Source organism: Festucalex cinctus, chromosome 8 (genome assembly GCF_051991245.1).
Source record: "Festucalex cinctus isolate MCC-2025b chromosome 8, RoL_Fcin_1.0, whole genome shotgun sequence".
Lineage (NCBI taxonomy): Eukaryota > Metazoa > Chordata > Actinopteri > Syngnathiformes > Syngnathidae > Festucalex > Festucalex cinctus.
In genome coordinates this window covers 8,952,105-8,968,087 of record NC_135418.1, presented here as the reverse complement: position 1 = coordinate 8,968,087, position 15,983 = coordinate 8,952,105, and the positions used below count along the sequence as shown (strand labels likewise).

The 15,983-nt window shown below is 38.2% G+C and overlaps 1 protein-coding gene across 1 annotated transcript; it reads right to left on the bottom strand.

Moving 5' to 3' along the window:
• Nucleotides 1-6,613: 6,613 nt before the first annotated feature.
• Nucleotides 6,614-15,480, bottom strand: chia.1 (chitinase, acidic.1). Its single transcript, XM_077529239.1, has 11 exons — nucleotides 15,237-15,480; nucleotides 14,955-14,984; nucleotides 13,589-13,793; nucleotides 12,601-12,657; nucleotides 12,342-12,507; nucleotides 11,176-11,300; nucleotides 9,734-9,857; nucleotides 9,228-9,410; nucleotides 8,908-9,024; nucleotides 7,013-7,139; nucleotides 6,614-6,893 (listed from the first exon to the last, which is right to left on the bottom strand). Exons 1-11 carry the CDS (start codon nucleotides 15,253-15,255, stop codon nucleotides 6,685-6,687), a joined length of 1,362 nt encoding a protein of 453 aa, XP_077385365.1. The 5' UTR covers nucleotides 15,256-15,480; the 3' UTR covers nucleotides 6,614-6,684.
• Nucleotides 15,481-15,983: the final 503 nt, after the last annotated feature.

Below are 15,983 nucleotides of genomic sequence, written 5' to 3'. Positions count from 1 at the left end.
CGCTCCTACATTGTTTTTTTGTGCAGCAGCGAACGACGCGTGTACGTCCAAGTTGACCCGAAGACGTATAATGTTACGCATTACGTCATAACGTCAATTTCGCGATATGTCAAATTTTTATCACCTAAGAAAATACACCGGTAATATCGCAGACGATATTTTTTAGAACACCCCTACTTGAAGTGTAAATACTACTGACCGATTTTACTAGTCAGCATGACCATTCATCACGTTGCTTATCTGTGAATAAACTTGAATCGTACTTGAAAAGTTAATGATTAAATGTACCTCTTAAAATACTTGATCAAAACACAATTTGGTTAACATGTAGTGATAAAACTATTTTTGCAAAACAATGTGTGTAATCACTGTGTCAATGTATCGTTAATAATACTGAACGTAATTTTAACATAGTGTGAAAACATTGTCTGATCTAATACAGCACAAAGAAGTGACATTATGACATACTTGCGTGTATAATGTATAAAAGTGTGTTCACTGTTCAGTGTTTCGCAAATCACTCTGTGTGTTGCTCTGAAAAAAAGTTCGAGGCTGACTTTGTGTTTATAGTGGTGAGTGAAAATCTGGTCCAATGTTTTGCTCCTTAAAGCTACTATATGGAGCATTTCCCCCCAAAATATCTTAACAATAGCCTTTTTATTTGACCATTTATGGCTGAAACATATTCTAATTAGTAGATCAACATCTTAGCTGTTCACAATGGGTACTCCTACAAGCCTCTGGCCAATATTATTTAGGAAGCGTCCGGTCCGAATCCTTCGAATTTCCCGCCCTCTGCCTGCGGGATGTGACGTCATGCACGTTCTCGTCAGTTGTTTCCTGTAGTCGCGAAGACGGAACTAGTACAGATTTTCGCTGCCCCAGACACCCGCTGTTACTCCGCGGAAGGCTGTTTAAAAAAAAAAATGAAAACAATGTCAAGTGCCACGTAAAAAAAAAAAATCTAAACTTGATCGTGACCGACGCCGGGCAAGAACGAGAGTGAACATTGGTTTGACATTTCAGCGGTGGAGAGAGTTGAGATTGGACTTGGATTAGAAAAGTACGGAGCCCCTAAGGTGACATAGTAGAAAAAAACAAAAACTTTGCGTTCCCTCGCAAAACATTTTGCGTTCCCTCGCAAAGATTGCGTGCCCTCGCAAAACAACTTTGCATTCCCTCGCAAACTTTGCGAGGGAACGCAAAGTTGTTTTGCGAGGGAACGCAAAGTTGTTTTTTTCGCCTGCCATGTCACCTTCGCTGCGCCGTGAACACTTCCGCTTCATCTTCCATGTGAACAAAACGAGGATGGAACGTTTGTAAACATGAAACAAAACAGTGGGAAAGCTTTCCCAAAGCGACGAGGATGGAGCATGTATTTTTCCACTGCTTTGTTTACACGCCGCTTTTGTTCACATGGAAGATGACCCGGAAGTGTTTACGGCGCAGCGAAGGTGACATGGTAAGCGAAAAAAACAACTTTGCGTTCCCTCGCAAAGTTTGCGAGGGAACGCAAAGTTGTTGTTTTTTTTTTCTACCATGTCACCTTAGGGGCTCCGTAGAAAAGTGATTCACAGTTGGCTTTCTTTCTACTCCAAAAGGTAAGAAGCGACTATCTTGACATTTAGAAAAAAAGTGTTGTTTTCAAATAGCAGTAACCTCAAGATTGATCACTTCTCGGTCGTAACTATTGGGGTGAAAGTGAGGTGGACGGCAACATTTAGTGTGAAAGGGGCGGCAAAATTGAATGTAATAGAACAGAATGACTTTATGAAGAACAGACGTTCCATTCCGCGGCGTTTCAATCAGGCTAAATGTTGCCTTATTTTCCTCCGTGAAAACAGCCTATTGTAGCTACATTATGCTAACGGAATGTGAACGGTACTACTGAATGGCGATAACATTCATGGCCGTATCACACTAAGTAGTGAATGGGTCTATATGTTTTTCACAATCGTCAATTTCCATAAATGACAGCCCACCTTTCGGCTAATGCACAATGACGCTAGCCTGGGGGCGACCTACACTAATAATGACTAGAATCAGGTTGACGTCCGTCGAGCGGGGTGACTACAATATGTAACTGCATATTAACATCGGAATGAGGTCCAATTAATTGACGTATTTTGCACATCGTTTTGGAGTACAGCACAGGACTGGACTTCGACCGACTAAAGCAATATGATCTGCACGTCCCGTGGACATCAATTGTTTAGTGGGGATCGAGTCTCATTCCGTGAAGTGGCCAGCTTTGTATAACATTATAAAATTTCTTACCTCTGAAAACATAGTTTCATTGGATATGAAGAGCCCAGTCTTCAGTATTGAGGTCGTGCATGTACGAGTGCGCGCAGCGTGTACGAGCGTGCAGTTTGTTTTCGGCCACACGTGACAGTAGAGATTTGAAATTTTAAATCTTCCATATAGCTGCTTTAAGTGTAAGGTCTTCATAATTATGTAATTCTTTTGTTTTAATGTTTATGCAATTGTAAAAAACTGTCATGCCTTAACCATCAATGTATTCAACTTGTGTAATACAGTTACTATGCAGCATTTACAAAGACCTCACTCAGATCATACAGGCCCTCAATCATTAATCACCTCATGGCATCTCCTCCGACAGCCAAAGCAGCAAGTAGCTCCATAGACAAGAACACAATTAAGCCATGTAAGCCTTCATTCATGAGCTCTGATAATGACATCCTGAGCGCTCTTTTACCCCCTGCCTTCGCCCCAAAACAGCCCCCTCGTTGTACTCAAGTTTTTTAATTACAGGCCCTCTCCATAAATCAGTGTTGTGATGTACTGATCCTTTGTTATTGCTTTGTTTAATATTGTTTCTTAAAGTAAAAAGTCTTTGCCATCAATGTTTTCACTTTTAAAACTGCTGATTTGAAAAAAAGTTCGAAACACTTCCTTCACATTCGTAGACCACACACCATCAAGCCATTCAGGCCTTACTTTGGTCACGAGCTCTGACACAGGCACAGTAGCCCTCATTTCCTACTCAAGCCAATTACAGATGTCTTTGTGAGCCAAATATGCCGTCGTGCTCCCTGGTTCAGCTCGAGGTCGGATTGTAAGCTTTGTCACTTAGGGAAACGCATGGTTTTAGTGATCATTTTCAGATCTCATTTTAGTATTCGTCATCGATTATGCCTTTGATGTGTAATTTATTGATGTAGATTAACATTTTTCAAAACAGGTGTAAGAATAATGTCTTACATTTACACAGTAAAGTAATAAAGTCTTACCCAGTGTTGGCAAAGTTCATTTTCTACACAAACTCATTCAAACTTCAGCTCACAAATTTTAAAATGAACTAATTCAGTTTATAGTTCGTCAATAATTTTCTTAAACTAAGTTAACTTTCAAAAATGAAGTAGTTCATAGTTTTGTTTTTTTGCAGTGCCTTTCTGCAAGAGATACTCACTGACATTTCCACATTATTTTCACCCATTCCATCCACACTCAAGGGTAGATTCACTAAGGGGCTCAACACACGAATTACACAGCGAATTACGTATCGCGTCGCCTCCCATGTCAAACTGCACACACAGGAGGCGACGAGGTACTTGTCACATGGGAAGCGTCAAGCAGTTGCGATGGCGGCAGAGACTAACGTCACCCTCTAAAAATCCAGTGTTTGCCGGCCGCTCTTCTCAACCACTCACTGTTTACCGGAAAACAATCCAAGTAAGCCAGTTATGCACATGCGGGTTGTCAATGCTGCTTTATGCAGAACACACAGAAGCAACCTTTCGGAACTAACAACTTTCTTGATTTCTCATTGCGCATGTGTGAAACCAGCTTTCGGCTTTCCACCTCTACGTGAGGAAAACAGGACAAATTACACAGAAATTTAAGACCAAAGCAGTAGAACTAAGGTATTGTATAATAGAGGACACTGACATAAATATATTAAATGATTTTATTGAAGGGCTTGGGCATGCACCGCATTAATAGCTTATTATGACTGCTCGCCACTGATACATGTGCTTAGAGTTTTGACAAGAGTGATTCCTTTTTCCTTTTTCCCACCACACATATACATATTCATTTTTTGGGGGGGGATACGGGTGTGTCGGAGTAGGGGAAATTTTTTCCCTCTGCTCCGACTCACCTGCTCCCAATTTTAATGCACCACACGCACACACTTGTATATACACTGGGTGGGGCCACATTCACTCGCTTTGCTGGACCGCGGTTGACGGCTTCTTTCTTTGGTGGTGGTCCTTATGCATGCCAGATCCGTCGCACCAGCATCTACTGAAACTCAACAGAAGTACCCTCTCCCTCCCACAGCCCCTTGAATCAGTTGGTGCTGGTGTCTGTGGTTCTCACTTTGCTTTATCTATCCTTCCCTCCTTCCTCTCTTTAGTTTTTCCTCTGGTCACTTGAGATCTTAATTTATTAGAAGTATGAGGTTTCTGGGGTTGGCATAAGACTCTGGTTTTGTAACCACGCAGGAGGGGTCTTGTTGGTGCTGGACTTCACTTTGATGGATTGGATGTACTGGCTTCTATGGATCTCACTCTGCCTTATCGATCCTTCCCTCCTTCCTCTCTTTAGTTTTTCCTCTGGTCTCGAGATCTCGCTAAATTTGCTGGAATTTAGAGGCTTCCGGGGTTGGCGTAAGACTTTGATTTTGTAATCATGGGGAAGGCAGGAAGTGTTTGGTCGGTGCTGGATTTCACTTTGATTTACCTTTCTTTTCTCTTTATTTCTTTTTTTTTCTGACCTTTTCTCTCCTGACCATTTAAACCTCACGACTCTGGCAAGATTCTGAAGTACCTGGTTAAGGTGAAGGGTAATGGGATATTTATAAGGTTTTAGGTGAATGAATGAGTATAAATTTATGCGTATTTGCACGCACGCACACGCACGCACGCACGCGCACGCACGTAAACGCACGCAAACGCACACACGCAAACGCACGCACGCACGCAAACGCACGCACGCAAACGCTAACGCACGCACACATACACACACACAAAAAAAAAAAAAGAGCAATGATGACAAGACGTTGAATCGGTAAGACTACCGAATGAACAATTCTGAGCTCTTAAAAAAAAAAAAAAAAAAAAAAAAAGAGTGATTCCTTTTGCACAGGATGTGAGATGTTCAGCATGTCGTGTGCATGGTTGTGGTAATTGTGTGTAGTGTTTTTTAAAATCCGACCCCTGTTTTGTATTTCGTGCTTAAGCAATCGTAAAAAAAAACTGTAATAAATTTCTTGGTGTGGTTCACTCAGAGAAAGAATCAACAGCCATGAGAGGTCGTTGCGACTTCTGTTTTTAATCCATCACAGTAGCGAAGACATCAAGCACACACCGCTTGTGACAGCTTATGCAATGCCCGAGGTCTTGCTGGAGGGCAGGTGTAGGGTGGGGGAAGGAGGGGCGGGGTGGGGGCGGTGGCTGTTGGGGGTTGGTGGTCCAATACCACATCGTGTCCAGCTCCGTCTGTCCACACTGACAAAAGTAGACTTTTTGTCCAAGTTCTTCTTCAACTAATTAATTAACCAAGTAAAAAGCCGTTTTATAAGTTACCCTTACATAAATCCATCCATCCATTTACTTGACCGCTTATTCCTCACAAGGGTCGCAGGGGGTGCTGGCGCCTATCTCAGCTGGCTTTGGGCAGTAGGCGGGGTACACCCTGGACTGGTTGCCAGCCAATCGCAGGGCACACAAACGAACAACCATCCATATTCACAAACACACCTAGGGACAATTCGGAGCGCCCAATTAACCTGCCATGCATGTCTTTGGAATGTGGGAGGAGACCAGAGTACCCGGAGAAGACCCACGCAGGCATGGGGAGAACATGCAAACTCCACCCAGGAAGGCCGGAGCCTGGACTCGAACCGGAGTCCTCAGAACTGGGAGGCTGACGTGCTAACCACTCGACCACCGTGCCGCCCCTTACATATAGTATATAGATAAATCATATTGTCAATCATATCATAATGGGGACCTGGAGTGTTGTCTTGGTAGTCTTGGAGAGTTAAATAGTCATTAAAATTCTAGACAACTTGTCACTTTTTTGCTCAAGACTGCCACCTCTAGCCTAAAGTTTATCTGCGGCATGGTCCAACAACTTGGACCAGAAATTCATGCATACAAATTAGAATATTTACCACCCCCTTCTAGGGATGTAACGATAAGGGAAATATCGTGATATTGTGATCTTAAAACGGCCACAATATTGTCGTTATTTAAAAGCAACACATCTGTTAAAAGTGGCTAAAAGTGGTGGCTAGTTTTTTGTTGCAATTTAATTTTCATCAGGCACGTTTTGCCCTTCTTTGTTTAAAATCTACACTAATTGTCAGATGAAGGGGAACGTAATATGTGTATGAACCGAGTCAATATGTGTGAGTGCATTAGTGACTCAATATTAAGTGTTTATTAGAGATTGTAGATGGTTTATGTGCATTGCTGTTATGTACAAAAGCACAATATTGTAAGTATGACCTCATTTTTAAAAAATATTGTGACCTTTTTTTAAATATTGCCAACCTCTCAAAATGTCAAAATGTAGAATTAAAGTCATTGACAATGATGCATTTTTTTTTAAAATGATGTTTAATGAGTCAATTTAAGATTTAGATACTGGCTTTTGTTGAAGATGTTCACTTTGCAAACTTTCTCCGAAATATTTTCTTTCCACCATTCTGCATCAAGGCCAGTTGCAGCACTTGCAGGAGTCCCAGTAAATGAGATTAGGCTGGCAGTGGTTCAGATAGGTGTGTCCTTGGAAGCAATGGAAGTAGGTGGTTCTGTCAGCTAGGTTCTCATACAGGCCGTCAGGGCGCCCCCGGCAGAAATCGGCGATGGGGTCCCTGGTGGTGGTCGGAGCTGGGGTGGTGGTGGGCTTTGGGGGGAAACCTGCAGAGTCAGATATGTAAAATGCTTTGTAAACTTTCATGAAAACCATCTCTGAGAATTGCTGTCACTCTTCTGATATGGAAAACATTGCATTAAGCAAGCCAAGGGACAATATTCACCCATTGACATCCTGAGGTGGTTGACGAGAGGATAAGAGCCAGCTGAACAGGAGGCTCCAGCAAAGTCATCCATGTCAAGAGTCCACACGTGAGCGCCTCCCAGTTTCTTGCTTGTCATCCACTGCACCTAAAATAGCATTTGTGTTAGAATGACTGTTTGAGAGCTAAAATCATTGTCTCTCCTTCACTGAAAAAAATATGAAATCAGTAGACACAACTCTGGTCTAAAGAATGAGAGGGATATTTAAACAAAGCTCTGTAAGAAAAACTGATATGATTGAGACACAAATAACTTCCTGTGTTTTTGCACATAAGGGCTGTGGGCAAATCCTATAACACTGGGAAACAATTATAAAATAAATAAATAAATAAATACAAATCTGATTAAAACTAAAATTGTCTCGCTAATTCCAAAATTGCAGTCAGTTTTTTTTTTCTAGCACATCAAATTTTTCTCGACAGCTTACCCTGCAGATAAGCAAAATGCCACTCATCAGCTGTAGTAAATGTAGTAGGAGTTATTTATGATTATCATCATGATTGTTTGTGCAGCTCACTTAAGTTTTCTAAAGTTGTAACTATTTCATCTGAATGTTTTATTCTATACATACATACACATTTATTTTATATTTGTAAGAAAATGAAGATCCTATATCTTAAAAAAAACTTTTGTTTTTATTACATAACAGTACGTACCAAAAAACAAAACAAAAGGACAAATACATAACATAGTAAGCAGGTGTATAAATATTTTGGAGACATTACTTGGTTTGTGCGTGCGTGTGCTTGCATGTGTGTTTAGATGTGTATGTTAATAGTATGGTTGAATCTCAGGCTAAAAAAATAAAAAAAAATAAAAAATAAATTAATAGTTTTAACAGGAAAAAGGGAGGTAATGAATTGCATAATTAAAGTTTAGATCGTCTTAACAAAACAAAAAAAAACTTACTAAAACTGAGATGAGTTTGGGATTGCGTACCCAAATATTAGTTAAAAACAACTGCCGGCCCTAGTTCAACAATGATTGCATTCTGCAATGCAATCAGAGCACTCGCCCAATTCTCACATGGCAATAAATAAATAAATAAATCTATCCATCTATTTTCTGAACCGCTTGCTCCTCACAAGGGTCGCGGGGGGTGCTGGAGCCTATCTCAGCTAGCTTTGGGCAGTAGGCGGGGGACACCCTGAACTGGTTGCCAGCCAATCGCAGGGCACACAGAGACGAACAACCACTCACAGTCACAAGCACACCTAGGGACAATTCGGAGCGCCCAATTAACCTGCCATGCATGTCTTGGGAATGTGGGAGGAGACCGGAGTACCCGGAGAAGACCCACGCAGGCACGGGGAGAACATGCAAACACCACCCAGGAAGGCCGGAGTCTGGACTCAAACCCGAGTCCTCAGTACTGGGAGGTGAACATGCTAACCAGTCAACCACCGTGCCGCTCTAATTAAATAAATAAGATACAAAAATCTCACGAAATATTGCATTTTTCCCCCCCAACATTTGACTTAGGGTATGCGTATGGGTAAGTATTCGGGTTGGGGTTTGTATCATTCCTATCAAGGTCAGTCTATATTGTTCAATACAATTTAATATCCTTCCAGATCATTCAATACCATTTGATATAATTCCATTTCTCTCAACAACAATCCACCTCATTCAATATGATTCCACGTTTCTATATTTTTCATTCAGCATTTCAGCGTTCAAACACAATTTCTCCAGGAATTGCTACATATAGTTATGTATGACATTGAATAATGTCTCCACACCAATTGTCCTGCTAATACCCCATTTCCCAAAAGGCCTTAGACAGGTTCCAGCATCCTCATGAGCCTCAGCATGAACAGAAAATGGGTGGATGCAAAGAATGCTGCTTTGTTACCTTGGATGAAAAGCTGCGCTGGTCATCATAGCCAACCCAAGAACTGCCAAAGGTGGCATATGGAACACTCTGTTCATCAATCCATTCAGCAGAAGCACCGTGGAGGAAATCACAGACCTGACACAAAAGCAAAGTGAACAACACAAAATTACTTTCTTGCCCTTACCTTTACTTGTCTCATTTTGGACCAGCGCATTTTAGAAGTTCAGTTTTATTTTTTTTTTATTTTTGTATTTTTATTCATGAATAAAATTTAATTATTCATGAATCACGAAATGACAGGCGATCAAACTAAGGTTTTGGGCTGTAAAATATCTGACCTCATAGTAAGCCCAGAAACCAGGAGTGCGAGTGTATGGCCCGCCGTCAGCTGGTCCTTTTGCGGGTGCTCCCAGGCCAGTAGCGCCAGTGGTAAGGCGGTAGGTTCTTCCAAATGAAGGGAAACCCAGAAGCAGCTTGTCTGCTGGTGCTCCCAAAGCCAGCCAATAGGACACCGAGGAGTTCTACAATTTTGGAACGGACATGCATTTTGAGTCAACATTTTTACAAACAGTGTCTCCATTTTGACTTCTAGCCTCTCCAATTGAAGAAATTCTAAATCCATTCATACTAACCCCTAAATTGTGCGATAATAATGGTGTATCTGTTTTATTTATTTACTATATTCAGTATAGTTCCTCAAGGGGAAATACAACTCACATACCAATGTGGACTTTGTGTCGCACACTACAGAGAACCAGATCACACACATGCAGGCATGCAAAGAGAGTAAAAGAGGTGCACAAGAGTGCTGGGCTGTTTTGCAGATCTGCAGTGCGGTTCTTACAATATTATGATGAATGTGTGATCCGGTGTCCACAGAACTTTGGTACAAAGGGCTGTTGTGTCCGGTTGCTGCCTCCCAGTGTCCATGGAAGTCGTAGGTCATGAGGTTGATGAAGTCAAAATGCCTGTGAGTATTAACAGTCATGTTTTTTTTTTTTTTTTTTTTTTTTTCAATACACACCAGGTCTCAGATTCTGTACTTTCCTTATTCCTTCTAATATGTTTTAGTGATAGACCGATACGTTTTTTTCAGGGCCGATGCCGATACTGATTATTAGTCGTCAAGAAGCCCGATAACCCATATTTCAAGCTGATATTCATTTGTAGTACAAGAAAAAATAATAGCGTTAAAAAAAATTCAAACAAACCTTTTCTTTTAATTTTAAACATATAAACAATCGACAGGTTTGTTTAATTAAAAACTTTAACAGATATTGTAGGGAACTTCCAGGGACATCAGCATGCGTTAAGCTAAATTCAAAACTAAGCAAGCAAATAAATAAATAAATAAATAAATAAATAGTTTTCTACTGTAAGTAAAGTTTTCCAAAATTTCAACAATTTTTAAATTGATTTTTTTTTAAATTATTATTATTTTTCCATAAATTAAAAAGTTTTGGGACTTCCCAGTGTTTGTAGTGAATGAATAAATGAATGAATGAATGAATGAATGAATACATAAATACATAAATACATAAATACATAAATAAATAATTTTCTAAAGTGTTCTACTATAAATAAAGTTTTTCAAAATTTCAACATATTTTCTAAATGTATTTTTTAAAATTATCATTTTTTATAAATAAAGTGTTGGGACTTCCCAGTGTTTGCAGTGAATAAACAAACAAATAAATAAATAAATAGTTTTCTCAAGTTTTCCACTGTAAATAAAGTTTTCCAAAATGTCAACATTTTTTTTTTTATTATTATTTTTTATAAATTAAAAAGTGTTGGGACTTCCCAGTATCAGCAGTGACAAATGTATGCAAAATTAAATGGATCTAATTTGGGGTTTTCGTCAGGATTCAAAAGATCTTCGCAGACAGTGAAAATTTGTTTAAATATGTTTGAAATGTCTTTGCAACAAGTAAAAAGTATCTGTGAACATTTTACAAATCCTGATGAAAAACAAAATTTGCTATACGTTTGCAAGCATTCACGGCTCGGTGAGATTCCAGCTTTATCGGCCTTCAGATTCATAAAAAGGCAGATGCAGATATTTGTCAACATAATCGGCCGGGCCGATTATCAGTCTATCCCTAATACGTTTCATTAATATCTTATAGTTTAGTTACCGCATCCCTCGTGAGAAAAAGCGGTTTGGATGGATAGATCATTTTTATGGACTGCCTGGATGTCTTGATATTTATGCTGGTGATTTGTTAGCCTATACAGTAAGAGTGGGTTGAGCGTCATGTTACGATAGAGTGCGTTCCAACTTACGGTGCAATCAGGTTGACCTCATAAGCTCTGTCAATAGTGCCGCGGACTGAAGCAACGTTTGCTGAGAGCAGAAGCTGAGTCATTTTGGTGTCGTTGGCGTCCTTCTCAAAAGCTGCAGCCAATTCCTAGAGATGGAACCCGCAGAGCAAATCAAATCACATCACTTGTGGATCTCCATTTTATTTGATTTTTTCTCAACGTCTACTACTGCTGGTCTACAAAACATTGGAGAATGGACTCTTTCAACATTTGGTAAAAGTATTTGCTATATTATCATATTGTGCACATAATTAATAGGATTCTTTAAAGACATTGGAAAACAACATAAATGACATAAACACATATTTTATATTAATTTAGGGCTGTGCAATTAATCAAAATTCAATTACAATTTCAGTTATTACACCCTACAATTACAACATCATCATAATCGTAAAAAAGATTGCAAATAATAATTTTTGAGTTGTTTAAATTGATACATTTGCACCTTTTGAAATTTTAAAATAACTAATTTAATACTTTTTGTTTCATCCAAAAGGAACTTTCATCATTAGTGTTTAAAAGAATTTTAAATGTCTTAATATTTTTTATTAGTTTTTTACATTTAAACATGTTCTTGTTTTGTACCAAAAAAAAATAAAAAATCTTCTTACTGCACAGTGCACATGCTGCACTCCAACTTCAAATTTTTCCAACACAAATAAATAATATGTATATATGATGATGATGATGATGATTATGATTATGATTATGATTATGATGATGATGATGATGATGATGATGATTATTATTATTATTATTATTAAAAATTCTGTTTGGTTCAAAATGAACTTACATAATTATGGTGTTTTTTTGTTTTTGTTTTTTTAATCGAGCTTAATATTTTCATATGTAAACATTTTCTTGTTTTGTACAAATAATAATAATAATAATAATAATCGTTTGAATAATTGTGATTCAAATTATTAGCAAAATAATCTGGATTATTATTTATTCCATAATCGAGCAGCCCTATATTGATTGGACCATAATTTAATAGTCTGCTTGCATTTTGTAGCTAACAATATATTGGGCACAAGGACCTAATACTGCAGTTAAGAGCTATTTCGGATTTATTTATCCTTTAGAAATGTGCTTGTTGAAAGTAAACAGCTACGTGTGCTAACCTTGACCAGCAAAGTGAACCTATGCTTGTCGTCCAGTGGGCTGCCGTTGTGTGCCGGATATTCCCAGGCCAAATTCAGCCCATCAAACTTATGAGTGCGCAGGAAGTTGATGGCTGACTTGATGAAGGCAGCACGACTCTCTGGCCTGGATACCATGGCAATGAATCTGGTGGCACACATAAAGTGCAAAATATGACAGAGGAACAGAAATATTTATTGCCTTTGGAAGGAAATTGTAGCTTTTGGGAACGGTACTTACGGGCTCATTCCGTTGACTGTGCCTCCAACTGACAGCAAAGTCTTGAGTGTCGGATTACTAAGAGATGATAATGAACAATATTAACTGTGAATTTTCAAGTATTAAAATAAGTTGCCTAAGGGTTTAAAGCAGGGGTGTCAAAATCATGTTAGCTCAGGGGCCACATTGAGGAAAATATATTACCAAGTGGGCCGCATCGGTAAAATAACGGTATATAACTTAAAAACAATTACCGTCATTTATACGCAGATTTGTGGACAAGCCCTAAATTACAGAGCTCAACTGTAATCATGTTGTTCCGAAAACTAACGCAAATGCAAATGGAACACAACAACATTGCCGGTGTACGTTCCGGAGGTGTTAAATCGACCTGTTTTGCATATATATTGTCCCAGTATGCATTGCCTGGCACAGTTTTTATAAGGACGTTAATCCTTGTCATACCTATTTGTGTTACCAGTAATTGAATTTGTGTCGTATTTAACCTGTCTATGTCGGTCTATGATTTAAAATAATAATAATAATAATAATAATAATAATAATAATAATAATAATAATAATAATAATAATAATAATAATAATTTAACAAACCATAACTTTAAGTTGTGTGTAAAATAATGACATCCAGGACGATTCCCTGTACAAGTTGCATTGCTTATCTGAGGACTGCTTGTGAAATTAAAAATTTTATATATTTTGGTTGTGGCTGGCTGATTAATTAGTCCAACATTACAATATATATTTTTTAACTTTACAAAATCATCTCGCGGGCCGGATTAAACCCCTTTGCGGGCCTGATCTGGCCCGCGGACCGTATGTTTGACACCACTGGTTTAAAGCACATGATACATGTATTTTAAAAAATAACCAGATTTGGTCACAGTGATTTATATTTCTATTGTTCTAATTATAACTATGATTAAACTATTTACAATCATGTAAAAGATTTAGCTGAACTCCACGAGAAGAGCACAATACTGTAGCTTACATCTTTTTGAGGTAGCTGAGCCTGTTGAACTGCTGCACATCATTCCATTCAATGGTGGTGATTTGGTTGAAGCTGTTAATGGTGGTAAGCGCGTAGATGACGTGTGTGCACAAGAAAGGGTCGATGTTGTCTGGGGTGAACTTGGCAAAGCCAGGCCTATACTGGGCCCAGTTGGTCATGTGACACACCAACTTACTGGAAGAAGCTGAGGGAAGACAGAAGAGGGAATACAGATTTGAGCTTTTCATTTATTCTCAGTTTTATTTTATTTTTTAATTGTTAACTGTCACATAAGCAGGTTGAGAGAAAAAAAAAAAAAGTCAGTGGCAGATTTTGGCATGAGTGACGTGTAGCCGCATAGGATGGCATTGCATAGCAAAAGAATTGCTGATATGGTTTTCTACTGCTCAAATGGCATGGCCAAAAAAAATACCCTTTGTTTGAGACATATATAAGCATCCAGTCACAGACAAACTTCACAAACGGATTTTCTTTGCAAAAGCAATTTTAACTCATTCACTCCCAGCCATTTTCATTGATTCAAATTCCTGGTGAAAACAGACAAAAAGAACTTGGTGCAACATGGCTCTGGCTGAGCTCTTATACTCTGCCTCCTCCTGCTGGCCTTTTTTTTTTTTTAATTAATTTTTTTTTTTTAACTCTTTGACTGCCAAACATTATCCAAAAAACAACCCCAATGGTACCAGCCGATTTGGAGCATTTCAACTAATCTTTCAAAGCAAACACAATATTGTGCGGTATGACTACATAAACACGGTGGATACCATGTGAAAGATTCACCATTTGAAATTAGGTCATTTGAGTGACATAAGCTAAAACAAAAATATAAAGAGAAAACAAGCTTTTTGTGAAAAGATACATTTTTTTGCAAAACACTGACTTTGACACTAATGTTTTTTGTTTAGTGACAAGGCAGTGGTGCACAAGACGCTGCGCTGCCCATTGAGAGAGAGAGAGAGAGAAAAAAAACCCATAATAAACCTAAATTAACATTTATGCCATAATTCATTAGGATTTTAGAATACGTCATTCAACGTTTTTGGCGGTCAAAGAGTTAATAACTACCATTACTTTAAGCCACCTCTTCATGTCAGAAGATGCATCAAAGCCTTCTGTATGCTCTTGCATAAAAAAAAACACAAAAAAAACTAACAAAACGTAAACACGTTTTTGGGAGGGAAGGACAACGTTTTTAAAATAGTTACATGTTTTTGGAAATAAATAATAAAAAATAAAGCTATCATTAAGGTTCTGATTATGTTGTGAAGACTGCTGTAAGTGTACAGTGAGTGCAGACACATTATCGATCGACAAGGTAAACTACTGAGTCACATAAATTGCTTACCTATGTGCAGAGCAAGGACAACACCCAGAGCTGCATAAACAAATGAAGCAAGATGGATTAATATATGAAAAATATGCTTGGCTGATGGGAGCACACCCTATTTTCATTAGGTGTTACAAAAAAATAAAATGAAAACATGACTTGCACAATGTTTTATAAAAATAACAGGATGTAAATTCTCATTATAATAAATTAAAATCTTATATGTTTGTTTTGCCTGTTAGGTAATAATGAAATACATTCATAATAATTTGTTTAGTATAGAAAAATGAAGATATTTACCTGTAAGGAGTTTTGCCATCGTGTTGTTTGGAAAACCAATCGTGTAGGCCTACGAAACTAATTAAGAGAAAGAATTGCCAGTTGTTAAATTAGGATTTATCTAAAAAACAAAGCTGCAGAGATGTCTGTTCATTGTTCAGGTTAAATTGCAAGATGGAGCATAATCCAAAACATTTCTTCTCATTGACAGATGTCCTTTTAATGGAGTTAGCAACTTAATAGTTACAGATTCAGGTTGAGCTCCTTACCTTCCTGAGAGGATCCGAAGAACCAGTACTGAGTTGGCCAGTTGGGTCAAATTTATACTTTGCGCCTTAATGACTGATTGATGGTGACAAAGTGCAAAAGATAAAACTATTGGGCGTCTTTTTCAGTGAGTTAAGGTCAGACAAAGCCATAATCAATCAATCATCATAAATGTTAAGAGGAAATGGCTACAGCAGTATCGTTACGTCATTATCATGGAATGGTCATTCATCATACAACCTATAACTGCAAATAGCAGACAACACATTTTTATATAAATATACATTTAAGCAACTGTAACTATTGTATTCAACTACTAGATTTTTGTTTACATACTAAACTACTAAATAAAAGTGCCAACAAATAACGTTTCTGTCTAAAGTTGTTTATTCTATTGGTATTGAATGTACAATGAACAGTAACTGGTGCTGATTTTTTACTGGGATTCAATAAACACAATCTGCATGTAAATACAGAACAAAATAGTATAAAATCAGAACG